Source organism: Cetorhinus maximus, chromosome 20, assembly GCF_964194155.1.
Source record: "Cetorhinus maximus chromosome 20, sCetMax3.hap1.1, whole genome shotgun sequence".
NCBI classification, from domain to species: Eukaryota; Metazoa; Chordata; class Chondrichthyes; order Lamniformes; family Cetorhinidae; genus Cetorhinus; species Cetorhinus maximus.
The window spans coordinates 15,554,616-15,581,858 of record NC_135898.1 but is presented as its reverse complement, the minus strand read 5'-3'; the positions used below and the strand labels follow the sequence as shown (position 1 = coordinate 15,581,858).

The window sequence follows — 27,243 nt, the reverse complement described above, 5'->3', positions numbered from 1 at the left end:
GATATAAAGCGTACGGTTTATCACCAACTCTGCCCACAGCAACAGAAAGCCTCCGTAAGTATCCAGCAAAATATAGTTCATAGGTTCTGTGTAGAAGAGGGGCAGAAACTACCAGCTCCCCATGGGAACTTGTGAAGAGTGAATTCACAGAGAAATACAAGACGTTAAGGGAAAACGAGGAGAAATTACTCTCTCTGACTCTCTCTTCCTTTCTTTACTTAATCTTTCCAGTGCAAACAAACTTGCCACAAGAGCACAGGTTAGTTAAAACAGAATCAAGTTTGGATCTCCCAGTTGAGTGTGTGTCACTGTAACTTTTCACCAACTGAGCTATCTACCCTCCTGAGTTTATTTAACTGAGTTCCACAATGTGCTGAGACATTTTGGAGCTGTTTTCAGTTACAGACTATGCCTGAGCCTTAAAAAGATATACAGAACAGTGTGAAGACAAGGCCCTCCGATCAGTAAATTAAAAATGACTCTGGAGAAACAAACAAAACAATCCAAGGAATGCTTAGATGAAGTAAATGTTTGTCCAATCCCTTGCACAAGTACTGAAACAGCAGGCATGAATTGTGATGAAAACCCAATTTAGGGACTGCAACAGCTCTTTTTCTAGATTCACTCCTTCTTCAAGAAATTGATCAATGTCCATTTCCAGAAAGGCAGCAGTAAAGATTTAGGAACTGCAATGACATAATTAAGGAATGCAGAGTCTGAATTCCATTTTCCGCAACAGCTGGATGGTCACAGCACACATCTGTGTTTCAGATTGTTCAACAGTGTTTCAGTGACAAATGTGCACAGGGGACTTCACTACACCTCAGGAATGTAAAAACTGTTCAAATTTTAATACATTCCCTATCACCAGTGTATCACGGAGACCCATTGGCTGTGGTAGGTAGTGCTGGGCCTTCTTTTGTTTCGAGTTTCAGTTGCCAGACAAACCAGAGCCTGGCTGTGCGGTTAACCTACCAGATCCAGTAGGAATGAAAAGTACTGATGGAAATGTAATGAGCAGCCAAAAACACAACCTTGCTGCTCTTCTTGAGCGTTCAATCTCCAACATAGCTTCCTGACTTTACGAAGTAATGAAGGTACAGCGAGGACGATGGCAAGCTAAGCTGTTTACAAGCAGGCACTTTCACCCAAAACAAAAATTAATCGAGTCACTAATCCCAGACAGAACAAACAATAGAAAAGGCAAGTTTACTGTCATTAAACATCCGTTGTTCGGATGCCATCATCATCTATGTTGTATTGGAACTTTTGCTCATTTCTGGGTGCTGGCTGTGACCTGTGTCTGCGGCGCTTCCCTTGACCATTCACATCTTCCTTCATTGGCAGCTGCATGTTTGGTACTTCAGATGGTGCTTTCAGGACACTCTCGTGCCTGCCCACCTCCTCTACTGGGGATAAAGGTGGCTCGCCAGCAGCTGGCACAGGAGTCCACGGCTGCCACGATGACACCACGGAGGTAGACTTGGAGAGAGGCCGTTTCTCTTCTCCTTGTGGCTTGGAGCTAGACTGAGGCCACACCGACGCCGAGGAGGAAGGGTTGGATGCGGTCAGGGAATCTTGCAGCTGTGAAGAAGAAGTTCTGCTGATGAAGGTGGATTGAACTGGAACTGCCTGTGAACGGTAGTACAGAAATGAGGAAGAGGAAACATAATGTAACCGAGATTTAACTTCCAAATACCTAGCGACCTGTAATCCTACCAACAATGATGGATAGGAAAAGACCCTCTAATCCTTGCAGCTCGCCCCAGAAAATTCTGATACCTTGTATATATCACAGAACATACACTCTCCACCCCACCCAAAGAACCATGCAATTATTCTGTATAGCCATGTTCACGTGAAACACGATGACACTGCAGAGAACTATCGATGCTTTCATGGTATATAAGTGGCTTTCTATAAAATATCCTCATATATTTTGAATGTAGTGAAGTTTCACTGCAAGAACTTGCATCTAAGGAAGTGCCTGGCACAATGCTTTAAAGGCTATGCAGCCCCTGGAGCTGCCTTTCTAAAATTACCCTAGTTGCAAGCTTGCATCAGCTGTTTGAAAGTAATTGCTATGAGATCCTTGTTTGATTACCTTCTGAGGTAGGAGAGAGTTAATCCTATTCCATTGAGCTGCAAAGCCACAGCTTGAAATAATGAACAACCATCTGCGTTCTGACTCATTTCCTTGGCACTTAAGTTAGTGGGTAACTCACTAGTCAACAATTGCCGTTGCTTCTTTTCTCATTCAACTTGATTCAATATGTAAGACTCCATCCAGTACTGGTCAAAACCAACTGACAACCAGCCCAAAGGTTAATGTACTATTAGCAGATGGTACGAATAAGAATAGAAAATGGCAAATGACTTTTTTGTTCTCATGATATTCCTATTCATATGGGGGCTTGGGCAACTTTGGGTTAAATTTACCCCCTTTCCTTTTCTCATTTATTTCTGCTCACTCCATTTGAATGCCCAGATTTTACACCGAGAATAAAGGTGAGGCTAACAGTGCTCATTGTTATTATGGAGAAAATTTTACAGCAACTTCTGGGGTCTGCGCATGTCCAATTAAATGCGGGAATACAGATGTTGTAGTCCAATTTTCCCTGCTCCTCCAGAGGCTACCCATACTTGTACCTGACAGGATCAGCGTTGCAAACCTCAAAAAGGCATGAAATTACGGTACTCACATTTAGCCCATGCCCCCATATTAACAGGAATACCATGAGAGCAAGAAAGTAATTTCCCATTTTCTATTCTTATTTGTGGTACTTATCAACTAAAGAAAAAGCTAGTGCTGGGGCATTCAGGCGTAAGTGAATTTTTAATGGTGTGATAAGCCTTAATTACTACCGAGAAACACCTCTGGCACTAAAAATTTAATATTACATGAGTGGAGTCTCATTCCTTCAACATTTAATTATTGTTGGAGACATTTTAAAAACATGAAATTTTCCTTCACTTTTTGTACCTCTTTTATGTCTCTTATCCCATCTTTCTTTCCCTCTCTTAATTTCATTTTTGTGCTATACATGATTTTGTAATGAATTAAATAAAAAATTTATTAGATTTATCAGACTCTGCATGTGTCATTAATGATTCTTCAACCTGATTGTTTGAAGAGACATGCTGTTACATAGGATATTCCCTTGGAGCTGGGAGTAACTCAAGATGATTTGCCCTCTAATTTCTCCCCCATGACTGGGAACGTGCAGTGCAAAGGATCAGAATCTGTAAACAGACACTGGTACAAATTCTCTCTTAGAAAAATAGAGACTCAATGAACCCATGCAAAAATATTCAGTTCAGAATGTAACAAATAGCTAATGGGAAGGAGCCATGAAATTTTGTTCTGCATTTGTTCATGGCATGTAAGCATCTCTTGTAAGGCCAGCATTTAATGCCCACCCCTAATTTCCCTTGAGATGGTGGTGGTGAGCCACCCTCTTGAACGGCTGCAGCCCGTGTGGTGTAGGTACATCCACAGTACTGTTAAAAAGGAAGTTCCAGGATTTTGATCCAGCGACACTTAAAGTGTGGCGATTTCTTCCTAAGTCGGGATGGTGTATTATACTTGAAGCAGCAATGTGATTTTTAATCATCATTTTTAATCACTTTTAAATGAAGTTAGAAAAAGTTGTTTTGGCTCAATTAATGGGTAGAATTTTGCCCTCGTCGGGTGGGCTCAGCGGGGGCAAGCCGGAGCGGTCGGGAAGCCGCCAGCAATCGGGCCGTGGCCGTGATGCAGCGCTGCCTGAGTCGGAGGTGGGGAGGAGGGCAAACGCGTAAGTTTGCGCATGTACGCGAGTGCATGCAATGAAAGCTCCCTGAGGCAGAGTGTTAAAACTTTCATTTAATTTTTAATTTCTGTTGGAAACCTCATCCCGCCTGTGGATGAGGTTTCCTACGAAATCCAAAGGCCACTTGGCCTTTTGGGCCTGCTCGCCAACCGTAAGGTTGGACGGGCAGTGAAAAATTTCATTTAGTTGGTACTTTAATGGCCTTAATCGGCCTGTTAATTGTCAGTGGATGCGCTGCCGACCAAAATATTGCGCGTCAGTTTACACTCGTTCAGGTCGGGTGCATGTCCCCCTGATGGGTGAAACATTCTGGCCAATAAGTATCCAACGTTAGGGAGCACAAAATCAGGAAGTTAATGCCTCAAATTCCCAATTCTTATCTTTGTCTTTAAATCTTTCACAGCCTCACCTTTCTCTATCTCTATAATCTTCTCCAGCCCAACAACCAATTCCAAACTCTCTGTTCCTCTGACTCAAACTTCATCTGCTCCCTTCGCACCATCACTGACGCTTTCAGCAACCTATGTCCTCTGGGCTTCTCTTGCTGAATTCCAGCATTTCGGTCTCCTCCTGTGACCCTCCCTCACACCTACTTCTTTGACAAAAGCTTTTGGTCACCCCTGCTAATCTCTACTGCTTTGCTCAGCTTCCTTTCTCCTCGGGTCTCTGTGAGGTGCCTTGGGATATGTTTCTGCATTCAACATGCCAAATGAATGAAAATTGTATTTGCTTCGTACTACAACTCGGCAAACCCTGCCTGTGTGAACATCAGGTGATTGGGGTCAGCTTCAACATCTCCGCGTCCCATCACCACTTCTCCCCACCCAACCCAAACATATACCCAGGCAAACAGCTTGCTGGCACTCACACATGAATAATGGCCAGTTAGTTAAGGTGCACTATGGCCAGCATTGCTCCTCAATCACTAGTCACTGCGTCCAGGAAAGGAGAAGGCGGAGGATAAGTGATGAGAAAAATAATTTTAAAAAATAGATACTGCCAGTTAATGCCATGGATTTGGTATTGCTTTTCTTAAAATCTTCATCCACAATTTCATCACTACATTTGAAAAACTGCATGGCTAATTTTCCTAAAAGATGCTGTTTTGAGAGCTGTTTATTTAGCAGTGTTCTCGCAGTAGTACCTACCAAAAATGACATAACCATTGGCTTTTCAACTTAGCCTTAGTGTGTTTTCAGGTCAAAATGCTATTTTAAACTCTGATTTTCATAAGCAGTGGACTCTAACAAATCAAATATTTGATGTGTAGGAGGGGACGTACTGCATTATTGCTCGAACACTTCAGTGCCTTGATTGCTTGATTGATGGCTTTCATCCAGCTTTCCATCTCCGCAGGACTATCTGCCTGTTTGCAGAAAACAAAATACAAAGACCAAATTATTTCATCTTCAATTGCACACTCAAAGAAAGAGCTCACAAACTGACTTAATTCAATAATCCTTTTGGTTCCGTGGATCAACACACTTTGCACAGTTACACTTAGTTTGCACCTTTGGTCAATTTCTGAGTTATCATGACCAATATTGCCTGTAAAGTGCTTCATGATGTCCTGAGATCATGAAAAGTGCTGTATAAATGTAAGTTCCTTTTTCAGAGCTATCTTGTGATAAACTTCGCTTTGAAGTACAATCACTTTCAATTCTGATGGATTTATAGGAACAGACATGGCCATTTAGTAGGCCTGTTCCGCACAGTGAGTTTTAATATAAGTGAGGAACATCTATGTGCTATTTTTAGAGTGGGAAAAACTGAATAAGCCAGAAGTCTGAATTAATACATTTTCATAAAACATCACAGTCATCATTTTAGTTTATATGATTTCAAGTTTAACAAGAAAATACTAAATGAAATAATTTGAAATTAAGAGCAGTGAACAGTCTGACACATTATTTATTCTCAATGTTCCAATGTATTTAAGGGACCAAAAGAAAATCTGCATCAATAGCATTTTGCTCTGTGACTTAATGTATTTTATCTCTTGTACAGTTACATTCATTTTACAGCATTAATTAACCTCATTTCACAGCCTCATCAAACTTCCAGTTGTCTCGACTAATATTTATCTCTCAACCAACATCACAACAACAGATTATCACAGGGTTTTGTAAATATTGGTTTGGTACTTCTGTGTACTTGGCATTTGTGCATTTTAGTTGAATTGCAGATCAGCTGGACACATCAATGTTACCACTGGAATATTAAAAGTGTTAGATTCCTCAAGTATGATCAAGAGAATAATATCTCGTATTGACAATGAAAAATTTCTTAATATTGAAAGACACAGAATGAGTTAATTGTAGTCATGCTGCTAGAAATTTCTGGACATGTGGTGTTCTGTGCCTGCCAGGAAATGGCATTGCTGATCTTTGGAAATCAAGCTTTAAATAGAGTGACTGCTGCTGAATGTGGTCTCCCTCAGGAACTTTCATTTGGGATACACCCACACACACTATTCCGGTCACTAGAATTGGCCTTTTTTTGCACTGCAATTCAACAGCCTTGTCCAAGGCTCTTGAAGATGCAGTTTCTGAAAAAAAAGTCATGAGGTTTTTTTTTAGAGTGAAGCACAGGTACAATTATAGTGCAGAACTGCATTCTGAAGAGCTTCAGCAAACCTGGCTGCTTCTCCTGTGCTGCAGGACCAGTGCTATTTGCACGATGGTTTTGACAACAGCTGGACCCACTTGAAAATAATGTGCGAGTAGTGACTGTTCTGCTTGGGCTGGTGTCTTCCCCAATGAAGGGCACAAGCATTTCAACTAACCGGCAGCTAAGTTCTGGGCCATCTCTACCTTCAACCACAGGCTACTTAGCATTTGTGGTGCAGTTGGAGGCGGCCGGTGATAGAGATATGAACTGAAGCCATCCATCTGGATAGTGGGCATTACCTTTACTAGCAGGCATGCTGTTGACTTTTGATATATATGGACCATAAATAATTGGCTGGGATGTAGATTAAGGCCCAGAATTGAACCCGGAAAACTGTTCAAAGCAAGCTCTACTAGCTCTTGTCTCCTAGATTCTGCTTCCTTGTGCAGCTTTGTTCCTGGCTGTTTTATATCTTGGCTGTTTAAATCTAGTTCGGTCAAACAATCGGAAATAGGAATGGGGCCACCAAAAACTATGCTTTCCCTGCAGACCCCACCAGATGCAGCATCCAGTTGTTGGTGACTCCTATCCACAGCAGAACATCCACCAGCTGTCACCCAAAAAAAGGTCCAAGAATGAAGCAAAAAGCAAAAGGAGTTAGGGAAAAGGAAGAGCGACAGAGACTAAGATGATTCATTCTTCAGTTATGAAGCATTTTGGAACATGCAGAAGCATAGAAACTAAAGGCAATCAGGGGCATGTAGTGGGAGAACACATGGGGCAGAAGTTTAGGAGCGGGCGTCAAGGCGTGCCTCCGATGCCACCATTTTACATGGGCGGGCCAATTAAAGCCCGCCCAGTGTGACATCCGCAAGGAAGCGCTATGCGTTCCTCGTGCGGTGGTGGGGGGAGGGGAGAAGGATCCCTAAGCGAAAGAGCGCACTCATCTCCCTGAGGCTAAGTGCTGCCTCAGGGAGATCAGCGCCAAATTTAAAAATGTTAACAATAGAAAAAAAAAAATCCCCAGACATGTCCCCTCATGTGATACTGTCACATGAGTTGGGACATGTCTATCACTTTCATTAACACTTTCATTAAAAATTGAAGAACCTACATGAAACCTCATCCCGCCCGAGGATGAAGTTTCATGCTTTTTTCAATGCCCGCCAGCGCTCCCGGCCTGCCCGCCGACCTTGAGGTTGGACGGGCACGTCCATTAAGTAGTGTAATTACTTTGTCAATGGCCTCAATTGGCTGTTGACAGGTCGGTGGGCGCACAGCTGATTCTGCTGCGCCCCCGCCTTCCTGAAAATTGAAATGAGGCGGGATGACGTTGGGAGTTCCGCCAGATGTCATCCCGCATCAGCCAGTGGGCCTCGCTGACCGGGAAAACCTGGCCATGGATTCTATGGTTAGTGGGATTGCCCTCCCCAATTTCAGTAACCATGGTAATCATTTACTTTGATATAGTTAAAAGGATTTTTTACATGAATTTTGCTTAAGGCATTTGGATTTATTTTATGAAGTCATTAAGAGAAAAATGACAATACAGTTAAGAGAGAGACCATTTTTTTCTTATTTATGTCAAGGAAGATTAACTAGCAATTTACAAAAAAAATATGAAAAACACCCTTTATGAAGTTCAACTTCCTCATTCTATTGTACAACAGTGCAACTTGGTGGTAGCAAAAGGATGTACAACACAAGGAGAGATTTGTGGCATTTTCATGCAGTTTCGCTTCTCTACCATCACATGGTGCTGTTGCACTTTGTGCACCAGGTCTTCTGATGACTAGTGTAATAGTTACAAAGCAGCATCTTTTAATATCAAGCAAAATGGGGAATTTACTTCTCGCTGTCAAATATCTGCTGAAAACACTTTCGGTTGCTTCCTGCTTATAAAACACAAGGAAAGGTAACAGTGGAGCAGTAAGTGAGTGTTGTTCTATTGGAGATACTAGAATTTGGATAAGATGTAATATTGGAGGCCCTGTCTGCCCCTTCAGGTGGATTGTTCAAAGAACAGCCCGGAACTCTTGAGGGGGTGACATGATAAAGGTCTTTAAGATTATAAAAGGGTAGGTGTTTCCACTTGCGGGGGCAACCAGAACTTGGGCCATGAATAGAAGAGAGTCACTCATAAATCCAACAGGAATTTCAGGAGAAATTTCTTGACCCAGAGAGTGGCAAGGATGTGCAACTAGCTACCACAGGGAATACTTGAGGTAAATAGCATTGATGCATTTAAGGGGAAGCTAGATAAACATATGAGGGAGAAAGGAATAAAAGGTTATATTGATGGGGTTTAATGAAAAAGGGCAGGTGAAGGCTCATGTGGAGCATAAACACTGGCATGGACCAGCTGGGCTGAACAGCCTGTTTGTGTGATGTAAATACTATGTCATGCTATGTAGCACTTAAGAGCAGGAGAGCTTTCTCAGTGCTCCAGTCAGCAATCACCCCTTAATCAAGACCAAAAGAGAGATAAACTGATGACTTGTTCATTTTCCCTTTATGGAACTTTGCAAAAATTGGCTGCTTGAGTTTGCTTACGTAACAACATATGGTCCTCCTTGACTGTAATTCCTTGGCATTTTGGGACTTGCTGAGGATGTAGAAAGTGCTATGTCACTGCTAACTTCTTTAACAGCTATATTGAAACTGCAGCTGGGTCATTCTGACATTTTTTCTGTTCAGGGCCATTGAACATGAGAAGGTAACTCGGGCGTACCTTCCTCAGTTAAAGGATGAGATACTAGGAGTGAAGGCCTCAGAAGCTGACAGTATAAATGGGTTAAAAAGATGTACTTATGGAAAGGGAAGTGAGAGACAGGTAGGATTGTTTCCTCAAACAAGGATCAGCTTATCATGGCTCTGAAAGAATTTCATTCAATACCATTATTTTGGTATATTGTATATTATCAAGCAATGTGTTAAATTACAACTCAGTGCACATTACTTAACAACAATACAACTTATCTTTACACGAGTCCACAAATGGGACCATTTAGTGGAAGAGATAAAAACATTAGTTAAAGGACGGCCCGCCAATGGTAAACATTTACTTGGATATAGTAGAAGGAAATGTGTTTAATTCAACTAATTTTGCTTAAGGTATTGGGAATAGATGTATAGATTTATTTCATCAACCCACTGAATTCTAGCAGACGGCACTCAGAAAGGAATACATGGGATAGTCTGTACACACAGGAACAATGCAATGTGCGGGGGTAATTTGGCATTGGCTCCTGGGTCGGGGAGGAGATATCAAGAATCTTTTGACAATGATGGTGGGGGTTGTAGTTTTGGGGCACCGCATTTCATTGTGTCCAAGTGCAGGGCTGGTCATATCCAGTTCCATGGGTGATGTCATATGGACTCGAAATGTTAACTGTGTTCTTCTCCGCACATGCTGTCAGACCTGCTGAGTTTTTCCAGGTATTTTTATTTTTGTATCAGGCTGCTTAGGTTCCGTGGGCCTCCAGGAATTAGCTCGAGACTACCCAGTACTTTCCAAGCTCCAGGGAATGTATTGGAGACAAAAGTCCAGCAATCACGCTTTCAGATTGCCATATGCCAGAAATAGTCCACCCCAGTTTCTTTTAGGGAGGCTTCTCTCCATCACAGTGGGGTGGCAGGAACACCAGCACATTGCCGCCAACAGTGATGGTTGTACCAGCCTGCGTACTATGGGGAAATATTGAAGCTGGACTTAGGTATCTAGTATATGGGGTTAGGTCACAGATCAGCCACAATCTCATGGAATGACTGAGGAGGGGCTATATTCCCCTACTCCTGCTCTCTCTAATGTACTGCTGAATGGCTGATAGGAGTTCATCACACAGGACACGATATCGTGCGCACAGCCTGCAGCCATTTTGCCTTTTGTCCCTCGGGAGGGTGGGGGGAGTGGTGTTTTTGGGCCAGATTGTAGTCTGCTTTATCTTGGACCGCACGCACTCTGCCTAGTTGAGAGTCTGGGTGACATTTTGTCTGATGGGTGTTGAAAGAGCAACACTGGTCTCTGTTAAAGAGTTGAGCCAGATTAGTGTTGCCTTTGTTGTGCTTGGAATTCACCTATGATGAATACAATTGGAAACTCCCTGTTGTCAAAGTTTGCTGAATGGACCAGAAAGTTCTGAGGGATTTTTGAGGAGATACAGGACCTTGTGAGGTGGGTTGTATTACTCCTTATCATGTGATATCCTTGTGCACCTATCAGTCATTTCTGGGGGCAGGGAATTGGCTGGGAAGCCCATTTGGGACAAGCCAGGTTCCAGCCTGTAATTTATGGGTTTGGGCTGCTGATCAGATGGGTCTAAGATTGAGAATGGGGAGCCCTGGTTTTTTTTTGCTTGCTCTAAGCTGCAGGTACCGAGATCTCAGGATGGCTGCAAACAGCAAATTACTCTCAGAACACTTTAGTATCTTGGTGTCGTTTAGAAACAGATTCAGAGATTCTGTCTTACCTCAGACCTCTCAACAGATGCTAGCAACTGGAAATGAATTTGATCTGGCCGATTAAGTACATAACTGTGGAGTGCATATAAACTTACTTAAACACATGAATTAACCAACCACTTTCCTTGAACTAGTGTTTGTGTTTTAAGCAACAAGGCTACTGTTCAGCTGACAAAAAAAATACATCGTCAAAAGGCTTTGCATATAGACAGGAGTGAGAGAGCATCTGGTATTAGGTAACTGACCAGCTAAAATTATAAAAAGTTTTATGGTCCTTTCAATAACTTGCAACTGCGTAGCGAGAATAACTTCATATATTCCAACTAAAAAGATTCACGGTCTGATCACAGAGTGCAGCACAGGAACGGTGGGCCAAGTAACTTCCTTCTGTGCTGTGACATTTTCTGATTCTCTGATCTCAGATCACAGCAGGGTGCGGCTGTGAATTGTTGATGCTGTCAGTCAGAGCATGGGTTCTCTCACCTTATGGATTGGTGTTAGAAATGATCATGGAAGCTGACTCTAAACTTTGCTGAAAAAGCACTGATCTCAAAGTATTGAGCGATCAAACTTAATGAGTTCATTTCTGTCTTGTTTTTGTTGTTTTCATACATGGATTGCCTGTGTTTTCAGTTGGTCTCAGTCAGAGTTAAATGCACTCAGGTGTTAATTCCAATAGTTGCATGTTGAGGAAGATTGAGTCTGAAACTAGCCTGTACATTAAAACAGGTTTATTTCCAAGATAGCAAAGTGAAGTCACAGACTCTCCCAGTTCCTCCCAGACACCCAAAATGATCTGGCTGAGATACTCTTGCAATGATTCCCAAATCCTTTCCCAATTGGGGACAGCTGTGCTTCATTACCAACTTAAAGCATGAATTCTCTTGTAGCACAAATTCAACAGAAACATCAGGCACCCAAGTAGAACAATATTTTTGAAAGATTTACCTGAATGTAGAAAGTTCGAGACGTTGTGACTATTTCAAACAAATTATCCCTCATCAGTGCTTGACTGCGGGGAAAGAAAGACAAAATAAGTTAAGATGAAGAGTGAGAGAGTGCGTTTTACTTTAGTCAAAGCAAAGCCAGAAAATGTTGAGTTCTGGAATAGTGTAATAATTGGATAAAATTAATTTATAGAACTTCTCCAACAAGGAATTTCATTTACCTGCAGCTACAGTTTTGGGCTTTTTGTATATCCTTAAGCGGTATTGCTCGAAGTGGTTCTTTTTCCTGAAAAGGCATTATTTAAATATCAGTTCTGAATGTAACAATAAGATGTCCTTTTTCAAATACATGCCTAAATCCTTTTTGTTTGCAGTAAATGCATGGCATTTTTAGGGGTAGGGTAATGTAATAGTTATGTTACTGGGCAAGTAAATCCAGAGGGCTGGACTATTAACCCAGAAACATGCCCTGGAATTTACATGGCCGGGACGTAAAATAGGTTATGTGTCTAGCCCACCACCCAAGCTGACCACTTACTCAACAACAATCTGCTCACTGACGTTCAGATTGAGTTCCACCAGGACCATTCAGCGCCAGACCTGATTACAACCTTGGTCCAAACATGATAAAAAGAGCTAAACTTAAGCGATGAGGTGAGCGTGACTGCCCCTGACACCAAGGCCACACTTGGCAAAACTGAAGTCGATGGGCCTCAGGGGGGAAACTCTCCACTGGTTGGAGTCAGACCTAACACAAAGGAAGATGGCTGTGGTGGAGGTTGATCAGCTTAGCCCCCACCCATGGCATATCCCCCACCCAACCATGGCCTTCAAGCCAGGGGATCAACCCAGGTTCAACAAAAAGTGCAGGAGGGCATGCCTGGATCAGCACCAGGCATACCTAAAAGGTGGTGTCACCCTTGTGAAGCTACAGTGCAGGACTACTTGCATGGCAAAAGGTAGAAGTCACGCTCGATAGACGGAGCTAAACGATCCCACAACCAATGGATCAGACCTAAGCTCTGTAGTCCTGCCACATCCAGTTGTGAATGGTGATGGACAATTAAACAACTAAATGGAGGAGGAGGCACCACAAATATCCTCATCCTCCATGATGGGTGAGCCAACATACCAGTGCAAAAGATAAGGCTGAAGTATTTGCCACAATCTTCAGCCAGAAGTGCCAGTCTTCAGCCAATTCAATTCACTCCACGTGATATCAAGAAATGGCTGAAGGCACTGTATGCTGCAAAGGCTACGGACCCTGACAATATTCCAGCAATAGTACTGAAGACTTGCACTCCAGAACTAGCTGTGCTCTTAGCCAAGCTGTTCCAGTACAGCCACAACACTGGCATCTACCCGGCAATATGGAAAATTGCCCAGGTATGACCTGTTCACAAAAAGCAGGACATATCCAACCCGGCCAATTATCACCCCATCAGTCTAATCTCAATCATCAGCGAAGTGATGGAAGGTGTGGTCGACAGTGCTATGAAGGGGCACTTACTCAACAACAATCTGCTCACTGACGTTCAGATTGAGTTCCACCAGGACCATTCAGCGCCAGACCTGATTACAACCTTGGTCCAAACATGATAAAAAGAGCTAAACTTAAGCGATGAGGTGAGCGTGACTGCCCCTGACACCAAGGCCACACTTGGCAAAACTGAAGTCGATGGGCCTCAGGGGGGAAACTCTCCACTGGTTGGAGTCAGACCTAACACAAAGGAAGATGGCTGTGGTGGAGGTTGATCAGCTTAGCCCTAGGACATCACTAAAGGAGGTCCCCAGGGTAGCGTCCTAGCCCAACCGTCTTCAGCTACCCTCCCCATTCCCCTCTTCTTTAGGCTCCAGGATCCCTCCACGCTCTCAAACCTGGGATTAGGTTCCTGGGCCAGCCATCCATCTTCTTAATGTTCCTTCTTGCAGTCCTGGCAGTGCCTGATGCTGAGCTCTGGCACTGCCATGATTGCTGGAGCTGCCTGCCAATCAGATTGGTCAGCAGCTCTCCAGTGCAGGACTGCCTCCCACTCAGGCGTGGAAGTCCCAACCTTAACGCACTTCGGACAGGCTAAAGTGGTTATGGCAGCAGGGCAGGCTTCTCCCAGGTGTGTCAGCTTCCAGCCAACTTTCCTTTTGGGGGCAGGGAGGGAGGGAGGGGTGGTGGCGAGCAGTCCATCCCCGCTCTTCCGCTCTCCCTTCCATAAAATGCCCACGAGTTCAAATCCCAGCATGACAGCTGGGGAATTTAAATTCTGTTTATTAAGTAAAGCTTGAATAAAAAGCTAGTATTAGTAATTTGACCATGCAACAATCAGATCATAGTAAAACTCAACCGGTTAACTAATGTCCTTGAAGGAAGGCAATCTGTCATATTTACCTGGTCTGGCCTATATATTACTCCAGACCCACAGCAGTGTGGTTGCCTCTTGATTGCTCTTGGAAATAGCCGAGCAAGCTCACTGCCACCTTCTAAAAGGTAATTAGGGATGGGCAATAAATGCCATGAACGAATTTTTAAAAAATCTCCACCAAGTTAGCAGAGCGTCAACACTTCCAGCAGAACGAAAATACAACCAGCATTCCTGCTTCTATCTGCTGTCCAGTGATCCTATTGGAAAGTCACCATGCTTGGTATTGGGTGGAGGGCAACTGGACTCAGCTCTGAAGTCTCATTGTGAGGACATTCACTCCCTAAGCTCACAATGGGCATTTGAGTATTGGGGGATTGCTTGCGCCCATGGAACCACACCCTGATTTAATTCGCTCCACTCGGACGGGCAAAAGGAGGAAAGGACAAAATCAAAATGACTAATGTCATATCTAGAATTCATCAAAAACAAAAACTAATGCTTAATTAATAGAAGTCTGTGACGAGCCATTCCACGGGCTCTATTTTTGAACACATGCTGTGAAACTATTTATATTTAGAAAGACATTTCAGTCAAGCACAGTATGAAGGCAAAAAGAATGCTTTCAGGAACTAGCTTCATCAGGTGGACATGACAAAGCCTTCCTCTTTCTCGTGGCACGATGTTGTCACTAAAACTAAAACTCCTGTCCTGAAGCAGGATTAACCGCAGCTTCGAAAATCCTTTTTTGAAATCATTTTCGAGTGGTTTACAGAGGGGTGATTTATAAAGGGATCGTCCTTTAACAATAAAAGAAAAGAGTTTAAAGAATTAAAATAATTTTCCTTGTTGCTTTGTTTACTTCAGTTGATCTTCAATTGTTACAGATTTTTTGATTTAATCAGTGAGTGCTGAAGATATATAACAGGACAGGGGGTAATGACATTGAAGGGAAGCTTCCAGGTAGTTGAATTAATTGAGATGCAGCAGATGAGCCAAGCATCAACCATTTGGTTTTGTATTTCATTCCCTCACAGTAACCCTCAGGAACTATTTGATACTACTGCTCTCAATCTTATCAATCATTCACTGTGTCTTCTTCTCTTCCAGTTTCATTGGAACGGAAAGAGACCATTTAGCTGCTGCACCACCCTCTCCACTTCCGAACCTGTTTTGCCACTCAATGGGATTATGGCTAATCTGTGTGCTAACTCTTTTGTTCCAGAAAAGGCAGTGGGCCCTGCTGGAGTGTTCCTTGGACACTGCCAGGCCTCCTGTAACTCTCTCAATTCACTGAGTGTCAGTAGGTTATTTGACTTAAGGAGCAGTGCAGCACACTCCAATCCTTTGAATAAATCTCCAAGTGTGCAGCTTGGAGCATTTTACAAATCACGGTCTAACAGCAATGCCAAAACTCTCAATGTGGTTTATTGTGATGTCCTAACATTTGCGGTTCACAGAGATGGAGAGCACAGGAAGATAAAAACTGGTCTTCGATGATTGTTTACAAAGTCAGGTAAGACCTCTGTGATGACACAACATAGTGATCAGTGCAGTGCCAGGGTTTGAGAGCTCAATGTACTCATACTTATATTTTACATTATACCTGCATCCCACTCTCTTTGATGGCACAACTGAATGCAACTCGAGAAAACAGTCATTATTTAAAAATGATGAAACTCAAGTAAAAATTAAATGCGCACTTAAGCAGAAGCCGGTTCAAAAACACCAAACGGTTCTATGTTAAACATCACCCGATTTAAACTTACCAATTCACACTTGAAGTAACTGAAAAAACTTTCATCCAGTGTGAAGTATCTCCTCTTCCAGCTTTTTCTCTGTAACATTAATTATAAGTTCATCAGCTGACTGACGGTGTGGTGCACAAGAATATTAGAAACAAAGGATAACTGAGAACTCAAAACAACATGGCAATGAACTGAAAACTGGAGTCAGCTTGCCCATTCTATCATTCATAGGCTAGACATTGCTTAGATACCGTAACTGAATTATGGGGCTCAGGCATCATTTCAATTAAGTCTAAGCCCTTGTGTGCTGGCTCGGAGTTGCAGCAATGCTCAGGACAAACCTTGTCAGGCAGTAAGTGGTCAAGTCAGCAGGCCCTGTAATAACGTGACTCCAATGCTCAAAACACTGAGGCACTTTGGGCCCCCCTCTACCAAACTATTGGAGTTTGGGACCAATGTCAGTCAAATTCACACGCTACTGGCAATCCAAGTAGGCTCCACATTATAATAGGATTGAGGCTCATTTTCAGAAGCAAACAGTAAAATTTACCCTTGCAAAAGCACTCACCACAATGCCCTGTTTCACACAGAACCCACTCTTCAAAACCTGAGGTCCTAATGTTTGCTTGCTTCCAGACACCGGAATGTGACTTAAGGAACGTTTCAAAACGCTGTGTGTAGCAGATTCAGTAGTTTCTTGACTTTCGCCCCCATTCACCTTGAGACCAAAGCAAAGAAGAGACAGTGAGCTCCTGGTCATAAACTACCCCAGAATGCACCACGAATCACAAGATTATCTGGTCATCGTCACATTGCTGTTTGTGGACATTTGCTGAACGCATATCAGCTGCACTTCATTGGCTGTAAGGCATTTTGAGACATCCAGTGCTCGTGAAAAGTGCTATATAAAGACAAGTCTTTCTTTCTTTCCACCTCTAAGACACTCATTGAAACCTAACTCTTTGACCAAGCTTTTGGTCATCTGTCCTAATAGCCCCTTCTGTGGCTGAGTGTCAAAATTGCTTTTTGTAAAGCACCTTGGGACGGTTTACTATATTAAAGGCACTAAAGAAATCAAAATTGTTGTCGATAAAATGGGAAGGTGAAAAGCAGAGTGTGTTTAATTAGCGCGATTAATGAATAGTGGTAAATCTTTATGAAGTAAATTTATGCATGGGAAGTACATTCACCATGTATTGTAGGTGTGTGTGCATAGCTTTTTCTATTAAAAGTAGTGAGGGCAGCTAAAATGCTGTCAGCATGGCCTCACCTGTTGTCAGTTAGCAATTTCTATTTGACAATAGTGCCATTATAAATCCATTGATATGAATAATGGTGCTTGGGGGAGGGGAGACAAATAATGAGAACAAATTGGTGCAAAGAATTGGGTGTCAGTAGTGTATATAAAAAACGAATTCCAAAATACCTAAAGTGCACCTATCTTAATATACTGCATCCTCTCCATGATCGCCTGAATACTTACCACCTCCTAGTATCTCTGAGCATCCATTTCACAAGGACTTCAAATGGATGCCTTACACAACCAAACATCAGGAAATGGCATGCAGGACCACCTTGTCTCCAAATTCACATGCAAGTGACTCTTCTAACCCATTTCAGCCAGAAACTTCTTCGACACAAAGTGGCCTGAGATTGGAGCCCGAGTTTTTGCCAAGTCGGAAGGGCTGCGTGCCTCAGCCAAAATGGTATGAGAGCCCCGATTCCGAAAGTCCCACCCCTTGCATCTACCATTTTCCTCAGGGTCCCCTGGGGTGAGAGCGGTTTCTCACACATCCTCAGTTTACAGAGGCAGCAGCACATTCAAAAGTGCAGCTGCTTTGACTCAGAACCAATTTTCAGCACCCAGGCTGAAATACGGCTCGTGGGCTTCAGACGTTGAGGAAAAGGTCTAATCCTCCCAGAGTTCTTTGGAGAGGTCAGGTACCCTTTTGGAAAGGTAGGGTACTTTTTTGGAGAGATTCAGGTACCCATTTGGGTTTGTTAACAGTGGACATTAATGTGGGTAAAAGGTGGATACGCACTGTGGAACTGTCAAATTGTCAAGTCATTTCAATCACCTACCCTATAAATTTTGAAATAAAATAGCCTGCTGTGACTCTCAGTTGAAAAATATTGAAGCTTGCAATTTCAATAGATGTTTGCTGACGTAATCCATTATATGATTAGTGCTGCCTGATTGCTTCCATGACCCATCATAGAAGAGGGGGGCTGCTAAAAAGATTAACTGTCTTTGATCTGGGGCTATGAACATAAATGCTTGTTTTCATAAGGGTTTAAGTACTTGAAGGAAATTGTTTTAAAAGGGATTAAGTGCTTGGAGGAATTTGAATTTATTGAATGGGCTTTTATCGATCAGAGTTCTTATAATACAGTGAAGTCTGCAATAGATACTTAGAAGTTTACTTTCTTCCATCTCTGCATGGCTCCTGAGATCTGCCCATGGTAGATACTGGGTGAGTTGGCATGGAGGGTCTAAGGGCAAAGAGTGTGGGGGCAAGGGTTAGCATGACTTGACACTAGTTGGTGTCAGGGCTATAAAGGGCGAGTGGGGGATCATGGGGTGGCATGAGTTGGTACCGTTGGCGTGGAGGATATGAGGGGCCATGGAGGTGGGTCGAGGGGTATATGTTGGCAAGGGACTTGAGGGGCCATGGGGAAGTGGGGGCACAAGTTGGCATGGATGGGGCAAGGGGAGTGTGTGGGGGGGATTAGGGCTAGAGGGCTGTTTCATTTGTTATTGATTTATTATAACTAGAATGAAGTTTAGCAGTCCCTGTAGCTGCCTCCACAATGTTTCAGGGGCAGCGTGCTGTTTTCAGTTAGCACCTGCTCCCCCAGAATCTTATAGGGAAGTTTCTCCCGAGCCAGGCTTGTGGAGCTAGAAAATTTCCCGACTCTGCATACCTGACTTGGGAGCGAAAATTTCTCCCTGGGTTCAGCCATTTGCTTCCATAGTGTCAGCTGGCCTCTAGGTTCAAGTGCCAATTCAGTACTTGAGCACAAAAAATCTAGCTGACACTCCAGTGCAGCACTGAGGGACTGGTGTACAGTTGGAAGTTGCTGTCTTTCAGTTGTAATGTTAAACCGAGGCTCTTCTGCCTTCTCGGGTGGACATAAAAGATACCACAGTATTTCAAAGAAGAGCAAGGGAATTATCCCTGGTGTCCTGGTCAATATTTAACTCAATCAACATCACTAAAACGCACATTTCTCTCTCCACAGATGCTACCAGACCTGCTGAGATTTTCCAGCATTTTTTGCCTTCATTTCACAATGTTTGCTTCATTACAACAGTGATTCTGCTTCAAAAGTACTTCATTGACTGTAAAGCTCTTTGGTACATGCTGAAGTTGTGAAAGGTGCCACATAAGTACAAGTCTTTTTTCTTACTCATAAATGTAACTGTAAAACTCTGTAAGACATCACACCGTCCAATTCAAGCACACAGTTCAAGGTTTCTCATCCCACCTATACAGGAAGGTAGTGCGGTTTTTACATTGCTGGGCCATACAGCTGTGCCTCACCCACCATTGATGTCAACAGTTGTTTTGGTGGTGGTACCAGCTCTCTCAATCTGTCCCTGCAGCGTGAAGTCAGCACCATCAACCTCACCACAGTGTATAACCACACGAGGAACGCACCACAACAGTCTCTCGACATCTGGCCTCTGCCCCAATATACTTCCCTACCATGTGTTGTGTTAGTAAGCTATGCAGGCCAGAGGGTCCCAGGTTTGATTTTCCAGTTTGTCTTTTATTTATTCATTCACAGGACGTCAGTGTCGCTGGCATTTATTGCCCATCCCTTATTGACCTTGAGAAGGTACTGGGTGAGCCGCCTTCTTGAACCGCTGCAGTCCATGTGGTGTAGGTACACCCACAGAGCTGTTGGGAAGGGAGTTCCTGGATTTGGACAGTGAAGCAATGGCATCATAGTTCCAAGTCTGGAAGGTGTGTGTCTTGGAGAGGAACTTGCAGATGGTTTCTATGCACCTACTGCCCTTGTCCTTCTAGGTGGCAGGGTTTGCGGCTTTGGGAAATACTGTTGAAGAAGCTTTGGATGAGTTGTGCAGTGCCTCTTGTAGGTGGTACACACTACACCCAAGCTGTATAAGGTGTTAGATGTGGAGTCGATCAAGCAGGCTGCTTAACCCTGGATACTCCTTGTGGTCAGCTGAAGCAGGGGCAATAACAGACCTGCTACTCTTAGCCTCAGCAGCCCTGGCCTGCAGGGGTTGTGGCGGTGGGGGGGTGGGGTCTGGTGGGTTAGAGAGAAACAGCCAGAGAGTTCCCATCTCTGATCCTTATCTCATGACTCCAGCATGCGTGGGGTTGTCGAAATGCAGGATGAGCCTCAGTTACTGATGCTCTTTTATGTGTTCTCCTATTCTCACTGGCCTGGGTGCACACATGAGAGAGGCAACAGTTGTCAGCAACCTCTGCTGGGGGTCGGGTGGGGTGGGAGGTGGGGGAAGATGCAGAAAGCGGGAGTGTGTGGATAAAAAAAACTTATCGTGCACTCTATTTCATTTCTTCTGAAAAGGTTTATGGGCTGATTTCGAATGCAGCGCTCCCTCGGGGAAGTTGCTCTTATAGGAATCATACCTTCCATGGACAAAGCTGCACTCAAAACTTCCCATGGTCCAATCCCTACAAGAACCACTCCTCACTGGGAGTGTCTAATCACAGAATGAGTCCTGCCAAATTATTCTAATGGCAGGCCATCTAACAGTATCTGCACTTGCCCTTGCATGTTCAGACTTTTAAAATGTGTGTGTGGCACATGGCTGAAAGTGCAAGCTGATAATGTTGCAGTGAGAGAAACTGGTCATCTGAGACCTGAGTGAACAGGTCAAGCAACTGTGCATCTACTTAACCAGTCAGACGGAAGGAGAGTGAAGTTAACAGATTGTGAAGAAGATGTAAATTAGAGTGCATAAATTCAATGTCAAATCAGGTACCAAAAGTGAAGTAAAGAGAGGGAGAGAAATATTGGATTAAGAAAGAGAAGGCAGAATCTCACGCTGCCAATAAGGAAACTGAGTTTGAGGGGCATGTGAGTCAGAGGTCAGGCTGCAACTTTGCAGCACAAATTCGCTGACCTGTCCTCCCTGGAACGTGGTTTCCCGCTGTGATTGAGTATTGACTTGATTATATGCAGAGCCGATTTCTGCGAGAAAGAACATTGCAACAGCATGAGTCCTAGAACAAAGTGAAGAAACAAAACACCTGACACAACGTCTTTGTGCCTTCAAGTACAGTTCCCAGTGTTTGAAAGCTGAAGTGGTTTTTGTTCAGTTCAGATCGGAATTGAGCTAAGCAACTGCACTGCTGTGATTGGCCAAATAAGGTAAAGATAATTCTCACGGTTGGTTAGAATGTGATTGATGAAGCATTGAAGCAGAAGTTTTCCACTACATTCTGCACAGCACCCTTGATTGAAACTACTCAATTTTTAAACAAGTTTAGCTTTAAAAAGAAACATCTGTTGACTGATTTAAAAAAAACGGCACTATAAGTTTTAATTTTAAAAGTGATGGTGTTTGATAATCTTATATAGCTCACCCCTTGTACATGTGTGTGTTAAGTGAATTTTCTTAGCTTCATTCCTGAAAATAGGGACTCTCCCTGGTGTTCAGTTACCGGAGAGGCGGTAGCCTTCTGAAACCACACCATCTTGCATCGGGGACCCTTGCCACTCGGTACTAGTCACTTATTCAATTATTGTCCTAGGCATCTTGCTTCAGGTACCATGCCCTAAGAAGGCTTTGGCAACCATGGACTTCCATGTTTTGGTCTGCAGGCTCTGGCTAACCAGGAGCCTCTCCCACCCTTACCACCTGCCATAGCTGTATTGGAAGGATTTAATGCTTGATAATCAATTTGTTGAGCCACGTTATGAACTCACCTTCCGCGGCCATCAAGTGTCAGAGTGGGACTTGAACCTGGAGTTTATGGCTTAGAGGTAAGGACGCTACCACTGCACCACAAAACACCCCTGTATAAACCATTAGGCCATAACTAGAGTACCGCATACAGTTCTGGTCACTGCAATACAGGAAGGATGTGATCACACTATAGAGAGTACAAAGGGATTTACAGGGATGCTGCCAGAACTGGAGAATTTCAACTATGAGGAAAGATCGGATAGACTGGGGTTGTTTTCTTTGGCACAGAGGAGGTCTAGGGGAGACTTGAATGAAGTATATATAATTTTGAGGGGCCTAGATAGGGAAGGATCCATTTCTGTTAGCAGAGAGGTCAATACTCAGGGTCCAACAGATTTCAAGTAATTGGCGGAAAGGTTAGAAGGGAGTTGAGGAGAAATGTGTTCAACCAGAGGGTGGTGGAGGTCTGGATGTCACTGCCCGAAAGAGGCAGAACCTCTCCTCTCATTTAAAAAATACTTGGATATGCACTTGAAGCGCTGTAACCTGCAGGGTTATTTACCAAGAGCTGCAAGGTGGGATTGGGCTAGAAAGCTTGCATTCTGCTGGCAGAGACAAGAAGGGCCGAATCGCCTCCACCTGTGTCGCAAATATATTTCCATGTTGGGGATACCTCGGAGATGCCTAAACCTGATTTTATTCATTGCCTACGCACAAGCACTTTTCATCAGGAATAACTGGTTAACAATTGGGTATCTGGCTGGAATTCCTCCGGATCCTCAGGCACTGAGGCCAATAGTGGTACTCCTCACTGCTGCCCCAGGAGTAATCGCCTCGCCTGTCACAGGTCAGCGATTCTCCTGGTTGGGAGAAGTTGAAATTATCACAGGAAGTTCAGAATACGTTTATTAATGTGTACGCAGGAAGGTTAATTTAAAGTTTGTATGTTTTGAAGGATCAGGTGATACCTTATAACCTAAATCCTTTCATGAAATGTTTGTTTTGCAGATGCCTGTTCCTCAATGTATTGTATCTTGTACATTCAGGTAACATAACAATTCGTGATGGCTTCCGTAGTTCTGTACATAACCCTAAGCCATCATTCATCATTTAACTTTCAGCCCTGGCTCAACAATAGCGCTCATGTGTGAATTCCAGGTCATGGGCTCAGATTCCAATCCTGAGACTTGGGGCAAAATTTTGCCCTGGCGGGATTTTATGGTGCCGCCGAAGTCAATGGACTTGTGAATGGCTCGCCGCATTTTACGGGCCCACTCCCACCACAATGGGGCCATAAACTTCTCATCTTGAGCGTGAAATATAGACTGACATTTCCAGTGAAGTGCGGAGGGAATCCTGCACCGCTGGGGGTGCTGTCTTTTGCACAAAACATTAAACCCATCCTGGCAGGTGAATGCAAAGATTCTGTGGGTCAGCGGTGAAGGTAGCCAAACGCCAGTGTGCGTCACGTGTTTCAGGAAGGGGGCAGTGAAAACTCTTTCCCCTGGCACAACAGCGCGAGCGTACTCAAGGTCATTACTCCCCCCCCGCCCCCACACCCACCACCAACCAACAGCAAAAACTGATTAACTGGTCGCTTGCTACAATTCAGAATTCATTCACTGACTGGAGTATCCTTTGGGGATGTCCTGAAGATTTGAAAGATGCTACATAAATGCAAATTCCTTTCAACATCTCATCACAGAAAATCGGGAGGGAGTTTTCACTCTCGCATGTCATGTCAGGGAATTGTACCCAATTATATTGATTATTCCATCTGTTAAATAGGGCCACAATTTCACATCATGTGCCCTTGGAATGTGCTATAAGTTCCAAAGTGCAAACAGTCCCACTTTATTGATTGCATTATTCTAAAGCTTAACCTTTACTTGGTCATGAATTTACTTTCTGTTTGTCAATCTCTACACTTTTGGGTTCTGATTAGCTGAAAAACCAAACACTGGGACTGTTTTCAGTATGGCCACTAGCTCTTTTGGACAATTGTGCTATCCCCAAAATGAACAACAGTAAAAAGAACATATAAATAATAAAACTTTTTAAAATGTTCTGAGGGGCCGGGAAATAGAACAGAAAAAAATTATGGTCAAGTATAATAACTGGGAAAAGAACCAGAGTAGAGATAAGGAGATTCTTCCTTTGACACACCAGTTGTTCTGAGATAATTCAATAGTAATTTGACAGGTTTCAAAAGAGAATTGGATAAATACTTGAAAATGGGAAAAACTGTAGCACTGTGGGGAAAGAGCAATGGACTGAGACTAATTAGACAAGTCTTTCAGGCATAGGTCTGATGGGTCAAATGGCCCCCTTTTCGTGCTGTATGATTCCATGAAAATAGCCTGATTCGTAACAAGGAGATAACCAGGCAGGATGGAGGAGACAGGCAGGCAGAAACTGTTACATTTTAAAACCTCTATTGAAATTACATTTTGAGTGCGTATGCCTGCAGCTTAGATTTATTGTTTCATTAATTAAACGATCCCTGGCATTTGGGGAGCTTTATATTGTTGCAATCACAATGTGAGTGAGCTAACAACTTAAAAAACTAAATAAAGTCTCCCATGCCTTTGGATCTTTTGGCAGTGAAAGGGCCAGTAACTGCCAACAGTCTGCAAAATCACTGTGCATCAAATTAAATATATTCGAGTATTCCAGTAATACTAAATAATTAGGAAATATTCTATAGGCGGGAGAAGTGTGCTAGTTTATTGCAGAATGCTACAGAAGGAGAGGTGTTCAGTAAGTTTTTGCAGACATCTTGTGGGAGATTAATGTTGACGTGTATTTCTAAAACTGTCAAATGTATTCTGATACTCAAACGGTTAAAGATTTTTTTTTAAAATGAGGAAGAGTGGCGCAGATGTGGGTTTAATGTAAATGCAATTTCTAAATTAGTAATTTTAATGCTGTGGTGGCCACAAGTGACTGACTTGGCTGATGAGATAACTGAACCAGAAGTTAACCAGCAACGGCCAACCACCTTATCAACTAACCCACGTCATATGATGGCAACCTGAGTTCAACCACATCAATAGTTTGAGCACTGAATTAAAAGTTTGCAGATCCTCACTGAATGTCTGCCTGGTGCGGAAGTTACATGTGAAATTTGCACTTCAGTTTTTATTTGACTTGGATGGTGTATTTTAGTAACTGTGGAAAACTTCTGATCACAATTTCTTTGGTCTTTATATGAACAAAAATGCATCAGGAAATGGGTTGGGGGCAAGGGCTGGACTGGTTGGTCCACCAACGCCCCCCGCCAGCCCCTAACTCCCCAAAAGTGTGTAGGATTCTCAAGGAATGCTGGCTAATGACATAAAATCATATGAAATCTCCCACTCAGTCCATAAAGGGGAGCAGAAACTCTCAGACCTTCCAACCGCAGTCAACCTCAGTGGGAGGAGGAAAAAAATCATGTGGAGCCAAATTCAAGGAAAACTCAGGGGAATTCCTCCTGGGCTACTCAAAATCCAGAAGACTGAGGCTTCCCATGATTCATCAATGGACTAACTCAACTAACCACGTGCTACTCCCACACTGAAATGTCCCTGTTCTGTCTGGCCTCTGTTTCTAGACTGAGCAACTCCCAATCTCAAACTTGCCTCTTCTCTGTTTCTCTCTCTATGGTGATTCCCCAGTTGTACATATGGCTACTTCCCCAATCTCGTGAGTGCACGAGGGCAAGATCTCTATCTGCAGGAGTGTTCTCTCAAACCGCCATTATTTCCTTCCTTATACATGTCCCTCCAACAGGCCAAAAATCTTTGCTTTCACTTTTTGTCCTTGGAAGGAATTACCTCTCAACTCCATAGCTTTCTTTACAAATCCAGCCTTCCCTTTCTCTGGCCTTCCACCTTTACAGATATTTAATCCTTTGCTGCCCTTGTGCATCCCTGCCTCAGCTCCACCCTTCGATGACGTTGTTACCACTAAATCTCAAGACAGCCCCCCATTTTTGTCACTCCCTAGAAACAATAGTTACCACTGAGGCCTCAAATCCATGCGTCAAAAGCTTGCATGCAACCTGTCTAGTCATTCACCTCCAGGTCTTCTGCAACAACTTAGATTTGTATACAGCCTTTTCTACATGGTGTATTCTGACAAAAATGGACGTACTGGAAGGGGTGATAAGTAGCTGGTCAAAGAGGGAGGTTTGAGGAGGATCTTTAAAAAAGGGAAGGAAGGTAGAGAGGAGGAAGAGTTTTGGGATTTCATCTATTCCTAGTTATTTGCAGTTCCTCCCAGTTTCATACCATCTACAGATTTGGAATGTTCATTTATAAGCCTATTATCAAGTGATGATGCAGATAACAAAGGTCCCACCATTGAGGTGCATCTTCCTTCTCCTGCCAAGCCAATCCATCTCTTCAGCCAATTTTTTATTCTTTTCAGAAGCACCTCAGCTATGCTGTGGCTTCCAACTTTGTAGAACAGTCTCTTATTTGACTTTGTTATGAGGGAGTACAGCTGCATTCAGGTCAAACTGAGATAAAGTCAAAAAGTTACAAATCAGAGAGTAATATGCTCTGCCACTGGTTTGGGAAATGGGTGAGTTAAGGACCTCATCCTGCTTTTATGTTCATGGAGCGTGTATGGTGCCAAATGCCTTAAATGTAAGTGATCCGAGTGACAGAAGGATTTTAAACCTGCAGGTGGATCAGGCCTCTTGTTGCAGGTCACTAAACCCGGGTCTTAGCATGGAAAATCGGCGACACCAATTATAAACAATAATTAAGCTGTTCCTGCAGATTTTCTGAAGAACGGAACAATCTGAATTACCAACCCACCATGCCCATCCCCATCCCCACCCCCATGCCTGCTGAGCTGATCTGGCAGCCAAGTTGTGCTGACTTCTTTCTGGTGAGTTACCCAGCAGAGCAGGTTGAGTGCTGTAGAATTTGCCCCATCATGGGCCCATTACCATTTGAAGGTTTCCCCGATGGTCAAATAATCTGACAATCTACATCACTGAACAGAGACTGATTGACAGTTCCATTTTCCCAGCATCTCTGAGACAAATAGTTTCCCACAGCTTACTGAAACATAGAATTATAGAGCGTCTACAGCAAGGAAATGGACCAATCAGCCCAACTAGTCTACGCTGGTGTTTAAGCTCATTCCTCTCAACCTGACTCATCTAGTGCTTTCAGCATAACCTTCTATTCCTTTCTCCCTCATGTCCTTGAATGCATTTATACTATTGACCCCAACTAATCCTGATGGTAGCAGCAAGTTCTGCATTCTCACCACTCTGTACAGCGCCTTGCTTAGGCCACATCTGAAGTACGTGTACAGTTTTGGTCTCCTTACTTAAGAAAGGATTGACTTGCATCAGAAGCAGTTCTTGTTCACTCTCTGGCTAAAGAAGTTTCTCCTGAATTC

General features: G+C 43.3%; 1 protein-coding gene across 1 annotated transcript in view; it reads right to left on the bottom strand.

Annotated features, from left to right (window-relative positions):
- Positions 1 to 205: 205 nt before the first annotated feature.
- LOC144694890 (pleckstrin homology domain-containing family A member 2-like) overlaps positions 206 to 27,243 on the bottom strand; it is a 103,968-nt gene continuing 76,930 nt past the window's right edge. Inside the window, exons 7-12 of the mRNA XM_078565621.1 lie at positions 16,501 to 16,650; positions 15,954 to 16,022; positions 12,052 to 12,116; positions 11,832 to 11,895; positions 5,095 to 5,178; positions 206 to 1,632 (exon numbers count right to left, since the gene is read on the bottom strand). Of these exons, the coding sequence (XP_078421747.1) occupies positions 1,219 to 1,632; positions 5,095 to 5,178; positions 11,832 to 11,895; positions 12,052 to 12,116; positions 15,954 to 16,022; positions 16,501 to 16,650 (846 nt within the window). The 3' untranslated portion in view covers positions 206 to 1,218. The remainder of the gene's footprint in view (positions 1,633 to 5,094; positions 5,179 to 11,831; positions 11,896 to 12,051; positions 12,117 to 15,953; positions 16,023 to 16,500; positions 16,651 to 27,243) is intronic.